Source organism: Chrysemys picta, chromosome 2 (genome assembly GCF_011386835.1).
Source record: "Chrysemys picta bellii isolate R12L10 chromosome 2, ASM1138683v2, whole genome shotgun sequence".
Taxonomy (NCBI): Eukaryota; Metazoa; Chordata; order Testudines; family Emydidae; genus Chrysemys; species Chrysemys picta.
This window is the reverse complement of record NC_088792.1, coordinates 17562967-17579214: the sequence shown is the minus strand read 5'-3', so window position 1 is coordinate 17579214 and position 16248 is coordinate 17562967. Positions and strand designations below refer to the sequence as shown.

General features: G+C 41.3%; 1 protein-coding gene across 2 annotated transcripts in view; it reads left to right on the top strand.

Moving 5' to 3' along the window:
• Window positions 1–16248, top strand: part of RHEB (Ras homolog, mTORC1 binding) — a 62847-nt gene that overhangs the window by 18474 nt on the left and 28125 nt on the right. For both annotated transcript variants that reach the window (XM_005297167.5, XM_042859330.2), the window contains exon 3: window positions 11615–11682. In XM_005297167.5, the coding sequence (XP_005297224.1) occupies window positions 11615–11682 (68 nt within the window). The remainder of the gene's footprint in view (window positions 1–11614; window positions 11683–16248) is intronic.

The following is a 16248-nucleotide window of genomic DNA, read 5'->3' as shown; positions in this document are numbered from 1 at the left end:
TTTCTTCTTTGACACACCTTTCCCAACTGGAGGCACCAGGCAGAAGTAACAATTGCTGGTATGATCTGTTGGCTCTCTCCAAATCATTGGCACTGCAAAAGGCATAGATTTCCTTTTCCTGTTCAACCACCGGCGAAGATTTGTTGCACAAGTGTTGCAGCATATGTGTGGGGCCCACCTCTTGTCCTGATCTCCAATTTTGCAGCCAAAATAAAGGTGATAGGCTTTCTTAACCATAGTGGTTATACTGCGCTTTTGTGATGCAAAAGTCACTTCACCACAAACATAGCAGAAGTTATCTGCACTGTTCACACAAGTACGAGGCATCTCTGCTCACTTTGGCTAAACAGAAATGTGTCCCTTTGCAAAATCAAACACTGACAAATAAGAGAGCATGACACTGTATGATTTCTAGAGCTGATATAGGGCAATTTGTTCAGAGTGATGTAAGCTTCGTTATGATTGCATCATCCATGACTTCTAGGAATAACATGATGCAATTCATATCATGTATGACTCAATACCAGCTTCAGATTGCATCATTCCTTGTTTTGCCTAAAAAGCAAGTACTGTCCAAACCCAGTCATAGATTTATTCATAGATCCAGTCAGATGTATTTTAGTCATTTCTGGTTTAAATTGAGATCCCTTCCCTTTATAACTCACTTATCCTCCGCCATTCCCAAGTCCAGGGTCGTATATACTGAACCAATAGTATATCTTGAAAACTAGAGCCAATCAACAATTTTAAGCAACATTTTCGTTCTCAGTGACCCAGAATTAGTAAAGTTTGACTACATTTATTTCAGAAGCATTTTGGCTGTAGAGCAGTGTAATTGAAGCTGCTTTCCAAGCGCTTCCCTATAAATTAAACTTGTCCTTTTTGCATAATCCCAAAAAAGGCTTTTCACATGGAATCATCATCCATCTGAGGATTTTCATTTTAACACTGAACCTTAACATGCACTGAACAGAGTAACAGTGTTTGATAGAAAGCTGCTTTGCATATATTACAACTTGTAATATGCAAAAGAATAGTATCTCTGGTTTGACTTCAAACGCACAATGCAAGAAAACAATACTAAAATCTGTTTTGAAATATATCCTGGTGTTTGTCTTCTGATAGGAACATTGTACTCACTAATCATGTTAGTCTCTTATGAATTGTCACTTCATTGGTATGTTTTGATAAATATATCAGTGTGTTAAAGTCCCAAAAATTCATCCAGTTACGTTGTTTGTTCTCTGCACTTCTGTTTGAATAATAGAAAATTTTTAGTTTAAACACTAATTTCTAGTCATTTGCTTACAGGTGTCCATACACTAGCATAATACTGCAAGGGGCCTTTCTCCAAAGATACACGTGTGCAAGTTTCTCATTCTAGCATAGAGGTGGGCAAACTACGGTGGCCCGCGGGACTGTCCTGCCCAGCCTTTGAGCTCCCGGCCAGAGAGACTAGCCCCCAGCCCCTCCCCTGCTGTCCTCCCCCACCCCCGCAGCCTCCGCTCGCTGTGCCACCAGCGCTCTGGGTGGCGGGGCTGCGAGCTCCTGCCAGGCAGCACAGCGGCGTGGCTGGCTCCGGCCAGGCGGCGCGGCTGCCAGACATGCTGCTCTGAGCAGCATGGTTATGGGGTGGGGAGCGGGGGGGGGGGGGGGGTTGGGGTAAGGGGCAGGAGGTTCCGGGAGGCAGTCAGGGAGCAAGTGGATGGGGTGGTCAGGGGATGGGGGTGTGGATAGGGGTGGGGGCAGTTAGGGGACAGTGAGCAGGGGGGGTTGGCTAGGGGGTGGGGTCCCGGTGGGGCAGTTAGGGGCAGGGGGTCATGGAAGGGGGCAGTCAGGGGACAAGGAGTAGGAGGGGTTGGATGGGTGGGGGATTCTGAGGGGGACAGTCAGGTGGCGGGAAGTGGGAGGGGCGGATAGGGGGAGGGTGCCAGCCTGTTTGGGGAGGCACAGCCTTCTCTACCCAGCCCTCCATACAGTTTTGGAACCCCGATGTGGCCCTCAGGCCAAAAAGTTTGCCCACCCCTGTTCTAGCATCTTAACTCCTTAAGTTTTTTTTTTTTTTGCTTGGGGCGGCCAAAAAGCCAGAACTGGCCCTGGCCCTGAAGGCCCAAACCTTTAAGAGAAGTAGTTCTGTCTTGTCCTCTGGAGCTAAGGCTGTAGATTGAGTGTCTTAGAAAAGCTTCAGTTAAGATATTTTCCTTTTATTAGTGATCTAGTAAAAAACCTGACAAATCTCAAAACAATTTTTTTGGTGACTAGACGGTCTCAAATCTGTCCTCTTGTCTTGTCAGTTACTGATTAAACTTCTTAAAAGGCAGTGTATTTGCATTATTATCTAAACTGTTTGAAAATGGAAACTCTTGAATATGCATTTCTGATCACTAAATCTTATTTTGAAGATCTCTCATTGCATGCTCTGGTTAAGTGAGAAGCACAAGACCATGGGAAACATGAAAGCAGTTCTGTTTTTCTGTTCCTTCAGAACCTATGATGTAGTCTCAAGTCTTCAGTGAATAATAGTGGCTAAAGTGGTGGGTGAATTCAAATGCTGTGGCTGGGGGAGGGTTCACATTTCTCCAGAATGTTTAGTAACAAACTATAAAACGTTTGACCCGAATCTAGTGCCAAAATCTCTGCTGTAATGTCACAGAAGTAAATGAAATGTAAGCTAAAGAAACAATATAGCTTTTATTGCCCTCTAGATATCTGTTTGCAGTAGCTTCTTACCTTATTAAGTTTCTTTACATTTAACAACTTAAGGTATTCTTGTACTACACATTCCTGTATCAGGACTTTGGAATGATTCATCTTTGCCAAATGCCATATACAAAACAGTTCAACTTCTGAGGCTTTTTTAATGCTACTTCAAATTTAGTGCTCTCATGAGTCTAGTCTTTAAAATTTCTCCCAAACTTTGCTTTTAATTCAAATGCTGACTTACTTAGGCACAGAGCTGTAGTTTCATTTTGAAAATGCACTTAACCATTAATGAGAGCTCTTAATAAAGCTGCATAACAAACTATAAAGTCAGGTTGCTCTTAGACACAATTCATCCCATCAGTTTGCCTTTTTAAAATGTGGAACTCGTGGGTTTTTTTTTTTTCTAGAAGTGGGTGTGAAATCTCTGTAGATGCAGGGAAATCAAATTCTCTTATGGATGTGGTAAGCATAGATCTTTAGTTCTTCCCTTTTTATTGACAAGTGGGTAGGGACAATCAGAGAAGCTAAAACATGAAATGAGTTACACTTAGCAAGAGACTTAAAAAGGCAATAAGAGATTCTTTAAATACACTAGGAGCAAAAGAAAGATGAAGGAAAGTGTAGTTCCTCTATGTGTACGTCTATATAGTGAGGAAGGAGAGCTAATAACTGATGACATCAAGAAGGCAGAAATGTTAATGCCTATTTTGCTTCAATCTTCACTAAAAAGGTTAATGGTAACCAGATAGCCAACGCAATTAATATTAACATGGGGGAAGGAACTCAAGCCAAAATAGGGAAAGAACAAGTTAAAGAAAATATTACGCGTTCAATATATTCAGGTTAGCAGGGCTTAAGGAAATTCATCCTCAGGTACTTAAGAAGCTAGCTGAAGCAATTGTGGAACCTTTAGCAATTATCTTTGAGAACTCTTGGGACCTTACCTGTCCTCTATAAGACTGGAGACAGGCAAACATAACACCTATCTTTAAAAGGGGAACAAAGAGGACCTGGGCCAATCAGCTTAATGTCAATACCTGGAAAAATACTGGGACAAATTATTTAAGTCAATTTGTATGCACCTTGAGGATAGGGTTATAAGAAATAGCCAGCATGGATGTATCAAGAACAAATTGTGCCAAATCAACCTAATTTTTTGACAGGGTTAACTACCCAGTAGATTGTGAGTGGGGGGAGAGCAGTAGATGTGATATATCTTTATTTTTAGTAAGGCTTTTGACAGTCCCACAGGACATTCTCATCATGAAGCTAGGGAAATGTGGTCTAGAGGAAATTACTTTAAGATGGATGCATAACTGAAAGACCATACCCAGAGTAGTTATCAATGGTTTGTTGTCCGACAGGGAGGTTATACCTAGTCCTGGGTCTGGTACAAGTGCTAGTTGGTATTTCAGTTAATGACTTGGATAATGGAGTGGCGAGTATGCATATAAAATTTTGCAGATGACACCAAACGGGGGTGATTGCACTTTGAGGATAGGATTAGAATTCAAAATGACCTTGACAAATTAAAGAATTGATCTGAAATAACAAGATGAAATTTGGTAAAGACAAGTGCCAAGTACCACAATTAAGAAAAAATTAAAAGCACAATTACAAAATGTGGGGAATAATTGGGTAGAAATAGTACTGTGGGAAAAGATCTGGAGGTTACAGTGGATCACAAATTGAATGAGTCAACAATGTGATGCAGTTGTGTGAAAGGCTGATATCATTCTGGGATGTATTAACAGGAATGTTGTAAATAAGGTGTGTGGGGAGTGGGAGGGGGGTACTTGTCTGGTTTTACTTGGCACTAGTGAGGCTTCAGCTGGAGTACTGTCCAGTAGGGGGGCAGTACTTTCTTTAAGAAAGATATAGATAAATTGGAGAGAGTCCAGAGGAGAGCAACAAAAAATAAAAGGTTTAGAAAAACTGACCTATGAAAAAAGGTTAAATAAAACTGGGCATGTTTTGTCCTCATAAAATAAGACTTAGGGGGGACCTGATACAGCCTTCAAATATTTTAGGGACGGTTATAAAGAGGACAATGATTAATTGTTCTCCATGTCCACTGAAGGTAGGACAAGAAGTAACAGGCTTAATCTGCAGCAAGGGAGATGTAGATTAGATATTAGGAAAAACTTCGTAACTGTAAGGATAGCTAAACTCTGGAATCATCTTCCAAAGGAGGTTGTGGAATTCCCACCATTGGAGGCTTTTAAAAACAGGTTGGATAAACACCTGTGAGGAATAGTGGAGGTTTACTTGGTCCTGCCTCAGCACAGGTGGCTGAACTCGATGACCTGTTGAGGTTCCCTCCAGCCTGTAACTGCTGTGGTAAAGTACCTCTCGGTGTAAGAATTTAAATGGATTTGGGAGGTGTGCAGTGATGCAATTAATGTGCCTTGAATTTTTTTGCATATTTATACTGTCAAGGCAAGTAGATGACTCTAAGCAGCTGAACCTGATTGTATTGGTAAAAAAACAAAGAGTAAGGCTGTTCTGGTAAATTTCTCGGCTCCTTCTGTGTCATAATAAGACTAATGTTGGAGCAGTGGTGCTTGAGGAGAAAGTGGAGATGATGAGATTACCCTTTCCTGCCTTGTCCCAAGCAGCAGTGTTGCTTTAGATTAGTGTTGCTCCTGCTGGGCCCTGAGGAAGAAAAAGTGACTAGGATTTCAACTGTTTAGACAGGTAGAGACTACTGCATGTAAATTGCTTGTTCAGAAGGAGCAGAGTGCACATAATTCTGTGTGAAGGTGTCACAAGGGGGGGAGGAACCAGAGGCGTTCCAAAATAGGAGTAAGTAAGGCACAAGTAGACGGACTTGGTTTACCAAAAGCACCTCAGTTAAGAGCTAAATTCGTTTTTTGCTTGCCATGCACACTGGACTGAATGATGTGGAGACAGCACTCTGCACCTATAGGGAGAAGATGTGGTTCATGTTGGTCACCAGGGTCATCTCAAGCCATCTGAAAGAGCAGCAACAAATGGCTCTGAGGGTGCCTTTCTAAGGATAGCTCTGTTCTGCCTTTGTGGGGAGTGTAGTAGAAAATATCTTGGCCAAAGCCTAGAAAGGCAGAAACAAAGGGTTTGGGAGCATGAATGAAGAATAGATAAAATTCAAGGAAGGGATGCAGAAGTAATAGCTCAGCTTTGGAGAGGCAGCTTCTCTTTTTAAGAATTAACAGCCCAGTACCTTTGTGGGGATAGTTTGCCGTTGTCTTTTGTATCTCCACTCAAGGATAATCCTGCTGAGCTTTAAAACCATTTGAATATATGCATTCAATGGCACAGACAGTAACAGTACAAAAAGGACTAAGACCACCCCCAAATGCGCACTAATGTGTCAGCAGCTCATATAAATTCTATTGCCTGCCAGTCTTCTCTTGCCACCACATCTCTCACCTGTGTTGAGATGGCAGTTAATTTGTCTGGAAGCCGAAAGACTAAATGCCCAAAAATCCTTGTCGTCCTTTCCAACCTGAAAGATTGAGGAGATATAAAGTGAAAGCTTTGTTGTAAATAATCTAATGCAACTAAGTCTGAATACAGGTCTGTCACATCTTACGCGCATTTAACATGCGCGATTTCAGCTTTATGCAATCGGCAAAAACAAATTAAAAAGAGAAAAATAACAATTTTAATACTGTACCTGTAGTGTGGGTGATTCCACCCGCCATTACACTCAATGTAATTTTGACTATACGCGAGTTTCGCTTTACGCTCTGACTGCGGAAGTAACACCAGCGTAAGATGCAACAGACCTGTATCTTCAGTTTTAGAGTCTTGATCACAAGAGCAACCTAAAGTACTGTTAAGAACAAGTGTGTGAGCAAAGGAATAGTATGCATTATGGACATGCTATTTCAGTGCTGAATGCTTAAGCAAGAAAATAGAGTTGATGTGCTTATCACAGTTCCTGATCTGCCTCCCACTGGCCAAGTGTTTGGAGTCCCTTACCAGCTACGAAAACGTCTAGCTTCCCCCTTGACAGCCTCCACAATGCAGTCTCTTCCTCTGCCAATATAAACTTTGAATATTAATTTTTGTGCTTTACCTTAAACTTAAACAATGAATACTGCAAAGGCTCTATTATTCATTTTCATGTTTTGTTAGACTTGTGAAGGTTTATCTATCCAAAGGCACTGCATAATTGCCAGTCAGGGTGAAGCAGATTGCCATTAGTAGTAGTGAAGCTTGTAGCATTATAATTTAGGTGCTTCCTGATACTTAATAACTCCTCCACTGCATGTTTCCCTTCTTAATCTTGTTACCATTGCCTTTTAGTAGTGATGAACGTTTCTTCATTTAGCATGCATGTTGGGTTTCTAGAACACGCCCAAAAGAGATGCCATCAGTTTTTACCTTTGAACTATGTAACAGCACGTATGGAGAAGTTCTAACATTTGGAGTCATTTGACTGGTCAGAGCTTTGATATGGTAGGTAGTAGTACTATCCCCTTCCAGTTTCTGGACCTCTTAATTATTTGTGTTAATGTGGCCATTTTGTCTGAAGGGCTTGTTTTTCCATCTTACTAACTTGACCCAAAAACCTTGCAAATTGTGACTTTGCTCAACACTTTTTGAGGTAGTAGTGTGTTTTCATCAACACCCTAATACTTTCTCATATAGAGCAAGAATAGAACTATAATTTTTTAACGTGGAGTTCTTCATTCCAAAAGATAGCATAGTATAAGCTTATTGAGATACACACCAGTAACTTATCCAGACAGATACCTCCAAAAATCACTGGTCTACAATCTTTGAGAAGTCGTCTGCTTCAGAGACAAAATGTGTTATTTATTATGTATTTTGATGTGCTGAATTCAAATGACAATTAAAACAACTGATTGGCTACTGTTTCTAAGATATTTAAGTTTTTACATTTTATGTCTATGTATATTGTGTAGATAGTAGAGTTTTAATCATAAATTGTAAACCTAGGTCTTTTCATGTGTTTATGGTTGCTTTACATGATGATATTTCACCTGTCCTGTTTATGTAACACTTTAAAAATCAGCAAAAGGGTTATATAAATAGAATTTATTATGAAACAAAAGGCAAAAAACTATTATGTACATAGTTTAGTCCTATTCAATGTCTACTCGGCGCTTCTTGGCTCATCTCCTGTATTCATTAAATGGAGCATCTCTTGTCACTGTCCAGCAATCGTCTGCAAGCATTGATGGGCTCCATTTGCCCTGATAGCGTTTCTCCATTGTTGCAATGTCCTGGTGAAATCGCTCGCCGTGCTCGTCACTCACTGCTCCGCAGTTCGGTGGAAAAAAATCTAGATGAGACTGCAAAAAATGTCTCTTTAGTGACATGTTGCAACCAAGGCTTTTGTATGCCTTGAGGAGGTTTTCCACCAACAACCTGTAGTTGTCTGCCTTGTTGTTTCTGAGAAAATTTATTGCCACTACCTGGAAGGCTTTCCATGCCGTCTTTTCCTTGCCACGCAGTGCATGGTCAAATGCATCATCTCGAAGAAGTTCACGAGTCTGAGGACCAACAAAGACCCCTTCCTTTATCTTCACTTAACCTTGGAAATTTTCCACGGAGGTACTTGAAAGTTGCTTGTGTTTTGTCAATGGCCTTGACAAAGTTCTTCATCAGACCCAGCTTGATGTGTAAGGGTGGTGACAAAATCTTCCTTGATTCAACAAGTAGTGGATGCTGAACACTTTTCCTCCCAGGCTCCAATGACTGTCGGAGTGGCCAATCTTTCTTGATGTAATGGGAATCTCTTGCACGACTATCCCATTCGCAGAGAAAACAGCAGTGCTTTGTTTATCCAGTCTACAGACCAAGCAAGAGAGCAACAACCTTCAAATCGCAACAAAGCTGCCACTGATGTTGGTCATAGTTTATGCACCTCAAAAGTTGTTCCATGTTGTCATAGGTTTTCTTCATATGGACTGCATGACCAACTGGAATTGATGGCAAAACATCGCCATTATGCAGTAAAAGAGCTTTAAGACTCGTCTTCAATGAACAGTCTCCATTCCTCTGGATCGTGAACGATGTTGAGGGCTGCCATCACACCATGGATGTTGTTGCAGGCTACAAGATCACCTTCCCTGAAGAAGAATGGGACAAGATCCTTTTGACGGTCACGGAACATGGAAACCCTAACATCACCTGCCAGGAGATTCCACTGCTGTAGTCTGGAGCCCAACAGCTCTGCCTTACTCTTGGGTAGTTCCAAATCCCTGACAAGGTCATTCAGCTCACCTTGTGTTATGAGGTGTGGTTCATAGGAGGAGGATGGGAGAAAATGTGGGTCCTGTGACATTGATGGCTCAGGACCAGAAGTTTCATCCTCTTCCTCTTCTGACTCAAGTGAGAATGATGCTGGTGCATCAGGAACCGGCAGTCCTTCTCCTTGGGGTACTGGGCGTATAGCTGATGGAATGTTTGGATGATGCACAGTCCACTTTTTCTTCTTTGACACACCTTTCCCAACTGGAGGCACCATGCAGAAGTAACAATTGCTGGTATGATTTGTTGGCTCTCTCCAAATCATTGGCACTGCAAAAGGCATAGGTTTCCTTTTCCTGTTCAACCACTGGCGAAGATTTGTTGCACAAGTGTTGCAGCATATGTGTGGGGCCCACCTCTTGTCCTGATCTCCAATTTTGCAGCCAAAATAAAGGTGATAGGCTTTCTTAACCATAGTGGTTATACTGCGCTTTTGTGATGCAAAAGTCACTTCACCACAAACATAGCAGAAGTTAGCTGCACTGTTCACACAAGTACGAGGCATCTCTGCTCACTTTGGCTAAACTGAAATGTGTCCCTTTGCAAAATCAAACACTGACAAATAAGAGAGCATGACACTGTATGATTTCTAGAGCTGATATAGGGCAATTTGTTCAGCAGAGTGATGTAAGCTTCGTTACGATTGCATCATCCATGACTTCTAGGAATAACATGATGCAATTCATATCATGTATGACGCAATACCAGCTTCAGATTGCATCATTCCTTGTTTTGCCTAAAAAGCAAGTACTGTCCAAACCCAGTCATAGATTTATTCATAGATCCAGTCAAAGATGTATTTTAGTCATTTCTGGTTTAAATTGAGATCCCTTCCCTTTATAACTCACTTATCCTCCGCCATTCCCAAGTCCAGGGTCGCATATACTGACCCAATAGCAGATCTTGAAAACTAGAGCCAATCAACAATTTTAAGCATCATTTTCGTTCTCAGTGACCCAGAATTAGTAAAGTTTGACTACATTTATTTCAGAAGCATTTTGGCTGTAGAGCAGTGTTATAGACCTGTCAAAAGGTAGACATGTGCCCTTTATCAGAGGCCATATCTATTCATTATTTCTTAGCTGTTTGAGGCTTTGTCCAGAAAGCCCTCATCCATGCCCCAATCTCTACAGTACACATACTATGCTATGCATTTGGAGGTTACCTAGTGGGATTAGTTAGTGTGAACAGGGTTTTATGTCATATACTAACTACTTGACCTAAATTCCTCAATAGGGTGCTTAGATTCTTCAGCTGTCCAGTACCCTTATTGGCAATTCTGCAGTGGCTTTGGATAGATAAACCTCCACAAGTCTAACAAAACCCAAAAAGTAAATAGAGCCTTTGCAGTATTCATTGTTTAGTTTAAGGGAAAGCACAAACATTAACACTGAAAGTTATCACCTTCAGTGCACTGCAAAAGTTTATATTGGCCGAGGGAGAGACTGCATTGTGGAGATTGTCAACTGGGAAGCTAGAAGTTTTTGGACTGCCAAAACATTTGTCCACTGGGAGGCAAGTCAGAAAATGTGTGATTAGCCCATCAGCTTAATGTTCTTGCTAAAACATTCAGCACTAAAATAGTTAATGTTAAGGTGCTGTTTGTTTGTGACTTTCATCCTTTCAGGACATCTATGCTGCTTTAAACACTAGAGGACCTAAATCAAAATTTCAGTCCATAACGTTTTAATAACCCTAGAGGCATATCAAGAGTGTTTTTAAAGCTAGGGTGTACATTTGGAAAGTACAAAGACTAACCACCTGGGCTAAAACAAAAGGTTTTGAAATTGGCTCCTTATTTTCTCAGCATGAATGTGGTAGTAAAATACCGGAGGCAACTAGCTTGTATTACACTTAGCATAACATTACTATGCTAATATACACCCACAAAAGCAAAAAAATTGAGTTGTGGCTTCCAGATAATCCTCTGCTTATAATGTGCGTTGGCATTTCTTGAAATATAGTAAGATAAATAGTGTTTTGATTTCCTCTAATAGTACTGAATGTACTTCCTGATTAAGAACTGAATGTGCTGTGATAACTGCAGCAAATTAGAAGTAGTTGTGTGACAGCCTCAAATCAGAATTTCAGTGGTCCTGTGTGCACAGTTTGTTCACAATAAATCACTGTTTTTAATTCCATTGTGCTAAAAAGTTTTTGGTGTTTTGCTTCATTGTGAGTATTCAGATCAGGAAAACTGGATTTAGAGAGTGGTTTTGAAACTGAAGACCCCATATTAAATCTTAACTAACTTTGATGTTGACTTGCATTCAGGTAACTCTTAATGTGAAAATCCAATTAGGTCTACAATTTGACCACTAGTTTTTATCTATTTGAAAAGTCTACAGTCTTAAAGTGCTTAAAACGTAAAGAAATAACATTTACGAGAAATTCTGCATCCAGTGTGTGCAATTCCAATTTTCAGAAAATTTAAATTAATAATTAACATTAATGTTCGGTGTATGCAATATACTGACTGTATACAGAGCACCCCAATTTGTCTTTCACTCCTGCTTTAAAAACTTAAACTTCAGATTGTTCCACTAGAGTTCTCTCCACTAATTTCTGGTCTGATCTCAGTAAACCTTTAAGTATAAAGCTATTCAGTTTTAATTCTGAAGTTCATTTCTCTTGTTTCCTCTAGCTTTTACAAAACTGATCACAGTAAATGGGCAAGAATATCATCTTCAGCTAGTAGACACAGCTGGCCAAGTAAGTGATCTTTGTTGTCTGAACCATTCCTTCAAAATGAAGGCTACATGTGTTACTGCTACTCCTCTAGGATTAAGTTGATATTGTCCTGTGTTGAGCAAAACACCACAATGGATATATTTGAATAAAGGGGGTCTGAAGGCCTTTACAGTTCACTTACAGCACTAAACTAATATTTACTAATTTAGCAGTAATTGAATTAACTTCCAACGTGATACTGTCAAGTAGTCTAGTCCCCCAAAATTAGTAGAAATGTGTTCAGATTGTTTGGGGCTAATAGGGACTATTAAACATTGCTAAAGCAGTGTACTGTAGTGGTGTTGGTTTTTTGTTTGTTTTTAAACTAGTGTTTTGGAAAGTGACTTTGGCAACATAAAGAAATAAGGTTACGTCGATGAGTTATAGTAAAATTTAATGTGTCTTTTAATGTAATGTGCTAGTAATGCCTCTTAGCATTCTTGTTTGCGTTCATTTAATACAGAAGGGCTAATCTGATAGAACCTGTTATTGCAGACTCCAAGAACCAACTGCCATAGGCTATGCATAACCAAAATGAAGGTGGGCGTGATTTTATTTGTAACCTGTGGTGATAATCACTGACATTCATATTTGTGATGCTTATGAATGAATGTCTAGTGGGCATAGATCAATATGCTGGATCCTGCAATTAAAGTAGGCTTCTACATTTTGTTAAATCCCAGAGTAGGTGGGTTGCTTGTGCACACGGTCTCAGAGATGCAGGGAATGTTCCAGGAGGTTTTGAACATAAATGGTCTATGGCACAGTCATTTGCCCTGATGATGTTAGGGACTCTGCAAAATTTAGTTTCCATAAAGAAATGCTCAAGCATGTGTGTATGCATGATTCTCATTTAATCCCATGGCCTTGTATGTATATACATGATTTTGTATTTTTAAGGATTTAAATTCAGGGCAAGATTACGGAGAGTCTGCCTTTTTGCCTTTTTATTGTGTGACATCTCCACTATAGGCACTAATATCACTCACTCATAGTTCTGTCACTCCTATGTGTGGTAAGGTTTCACTGCAGCATGAGCAGTGTTACACAATTTCTTCATCAAGAAATAGCTCCCAATGGTAAGTGTGTGTCTCTAGAACCAGTCCCTGTGCAGCACAAAGGGAAGGGGTTTTATTCAAGGTACTTCCTGGTGCCAAAACAGAGTTGAGGTTGGAGACCCATCCTAGACCTGAGGCTACTTACTCAACACCTATGTGAAGGCACAGAAATTCAAAATGGTGATGTTTGCAGTGATTCCATAATTAGAGCAAGGAGATTGATTCTCAGCCCTTGACCTTCAAGATGCATATTGCCACCTCGCTACCCACCCACCCCACAAACGATTCCTCAGTTTTATTGTTAGCCATGACCACTTTCAATACAGAGTGCTCCCCTTCAGCCTATCATCCAGACTGAGGGCCTTTTCTAAGGTCGTCTGTGGTAGCAGTGAAGCGCTGCAGGAAGGGTATCTTCGCTTCCCCTTACCTGGATGACTGGGTGCTGAAAGGCCATTTCTTGGAACTGTCTCAGGCAACTTCTGAGGCCATAGACCCCTTCCTTGAATAGGAACTGAACATACAAAAAAACTATCTTGACCCCTGTGGAAAACTTAGAGTTCATAAGGGCACATCTTGATCCAGTGACAGGAAGACCCTACCTTCCTCTGCACAGGTTTGTGGCTCTTTCCAACATAGCAAAAACAATACAGCTCAGCCCCCAAGCCCTGGTCAGGAACTGCATTCAGTTACTGGGACAAATGGCAACCACTACCTTTGTTACAGAACGTGCCAGGCTTTGAATGCCATGCCTTCAAGGGTGGCTTAGAAAGGTCTGTTCACCCACCAGACAGTCTAAATATACTTCTCATAACTACCTTCATAAAACAATGCCTTGACTAGAAAGACCATCACAGCATGTGCAGAGCAGTTCCATTTACATGTCTTCACCCAACTGTCATAACGACAAATGCCTCTCTGCTAGGGTGGGAGCACATTTAGACACTTACGTGATCAGGGTAGGTGGTTGTCACAAGAGACAGTGCTACACATCAGTCTCCTGGAACTCAAGAGCAATCAGATATGCCTGTCTCCAATTCCTACCACTAATCAGGGGCAAACACATAAAGATCATGACAGACAATATATCCTGCATGTTTTACATCAACTGCTCAAGAGGAGCAAGATCTCCTTCCTTCTGCACTGAGGCTGTCAGGCTTTGGGACTGGTGCATACAACCAAATCACCATCATAGTGATTTCCGAGGGATTCAGAATGTGACTGCAGATGCACTCAGCAGACACTTCTTCCAAGACCACAAGTGGGAAATAGACCCCAACATATTACACCACATATTCCGTCAATAGGGCACCCCTCAGACTTATTTGCCACAGAGTCAAACAAGAAATGCACCCACTTTGGCTCAGTGGGCGGACTGGATCACCATTCCTTGAGGGATGCTTTTCACCTTCATTGGTCATCAACCCTACTGTATGCATTCCCACCAACTCCCTTGATAGCCAAAGCTATGCTCAAAATAAAGACCAAGCCAGAGTCATTCTAACAGTTCCAACCTGGTCCAGGCAAATGCGGTTTCCTTACCTGATACAGCTGTTTGCTCTCAGATTACTCTCCATGCTGCTCCCAATCTCTCCCAAGAGGGCAGGAAGATGAAGCATCATGAGATTGGGATGAAACATTTAGAGCATAGTTGGTCGATGGCTCACAGTATTAGAGACAGCCTGCTCAAAGACTTAGAGTACTATTACACAGCAAGAAACCATCTACTTGTTACCCATATTCTCAAAAATGGACACAATTTGTCAGCTGGTGTGACTGTAGACAGATTCCACCAATGACCATGTCACTTCCAGATATACTGGAATGTGCCCTAACTCTGAAAACATCGGGTCTATCAATTGAGCTCTATACTGGTCCACCTGGCAACCATCATGGCTTTCCATCCCCAATAAAGGTTTATTCTATCTTGGCCTATCTGACCACAGTGAGATTTCTTAGAGGACTGGGAAACCAATCCAACATCCTGCTCCAGTATGGGACCTTAATCTGGTCCTCAAATGCCTCACAGGACTGCCCTTTGAGTCTTTGGCTACCTATTCACTGCTCCATTTGTCAGTGAAGACAGCATTCCTGATAGCCATTACATAAGCGCGACACATTGAGAAATAGAGGCCCAGATATCATGCGCCCTGCTCCCCACCCCCACCCAGTGTGCTTTAAGGATAAGGTCATGTGGCCCCACTCCAAATTCTTACCTAAAGTTTTTTCCGAGTTGCATCTCAATCAGCCCAGTCACATGCCTGGCTTCCACCCCAAAGCGAATTTACATCGCCAGGATGCACTGTTGCACGCCCAGGATGTCAGGAGAGCTCTGGCCTTCTATCTAGACAGAACAAAGACCATCAGAGACTGACAAGCTAATCGTTTACTAGCAGATAGGTTAAAAGGGTCGGCAGTCTCTCACCAGAGATTTTCCAAGTGGCTATCAGGCTGCGTTAACTCTTGTTACCAGTCTCGCAACATTCAACCACATTTGGTTATAAGCATCCATTCTACAAGGGTTTATTGCCACTTCTAGGGCCTTTCTCAAAAATGTGCCGATTATTGAAATCTGTAAAGCTGCTACTTGGGCATCTATATTTATAAACAAGCTAGGGAAATACAACCTAGATGGAGCTACTAAAATTGGGTGCATACCTGGTTGGGAAAACTGTTCCCAGAGAATAATTATCAGGTTCATAGTCCAGCTGAAAGAGTATATCAAGTGGGGTCCTGCAGGGATCAGTTCTGGGTCTGGTTCTGTTCAATATTGTCATCAATGATTTAAATAATGGCAAAGAGAGTACACTTATAAAATTTCTGGATAATACCAAGCTGAGCGCATTTGCAAGTGCTTTGGAGGGTAGGATTAAAATTAAAAATGATCTGGACAACTGAAGAAATGGTCTGAAGTAAATAGGATGAAAATCAATAAGGACAAATGCAAAGTGCACCACTTAGGAAGGAACAATCAGTTGCACACATACAAAATGGGAAATGACTGTCTAGGAAGGAGTACTGTGGAAAGGGATCTGGGGGTCATAGTGGACCAGAAACTAAATATGAGTCAACAGTGTAACGCTGCTGCAAAAAAAGCAAACATCATTCTGGGATGTATTAGCAGCAGTTATAAGTAAGACATGAGAAGTAATTCTCAAGGTCTCTTCCAGTCCTATGACTCATGATTCTATGTATACATTCACCAAACACTATGCAATAACTCATGATTTTGCCTCTGATACTGTGTTTGGATCAGCTATGCTTTCCTTTCTACTGGACTTGACTCCGAAACCCCCTCCACCTTAGAGGCAGTACTCGGTAGTCACCTTGAGTGGAGCACCAATAGGGACACTACTGGAAGAAGAAATAGTTACTCACCCTGTGCAGTAACTGTGGTTCTTCTTCGAGTGCTTGCTCATATCCATTCCATTAGGTGTGTGCGCGCCGCGTGCACGATCGTCGGAAGATTTTTACCCTAGCAACACCGGCGGGT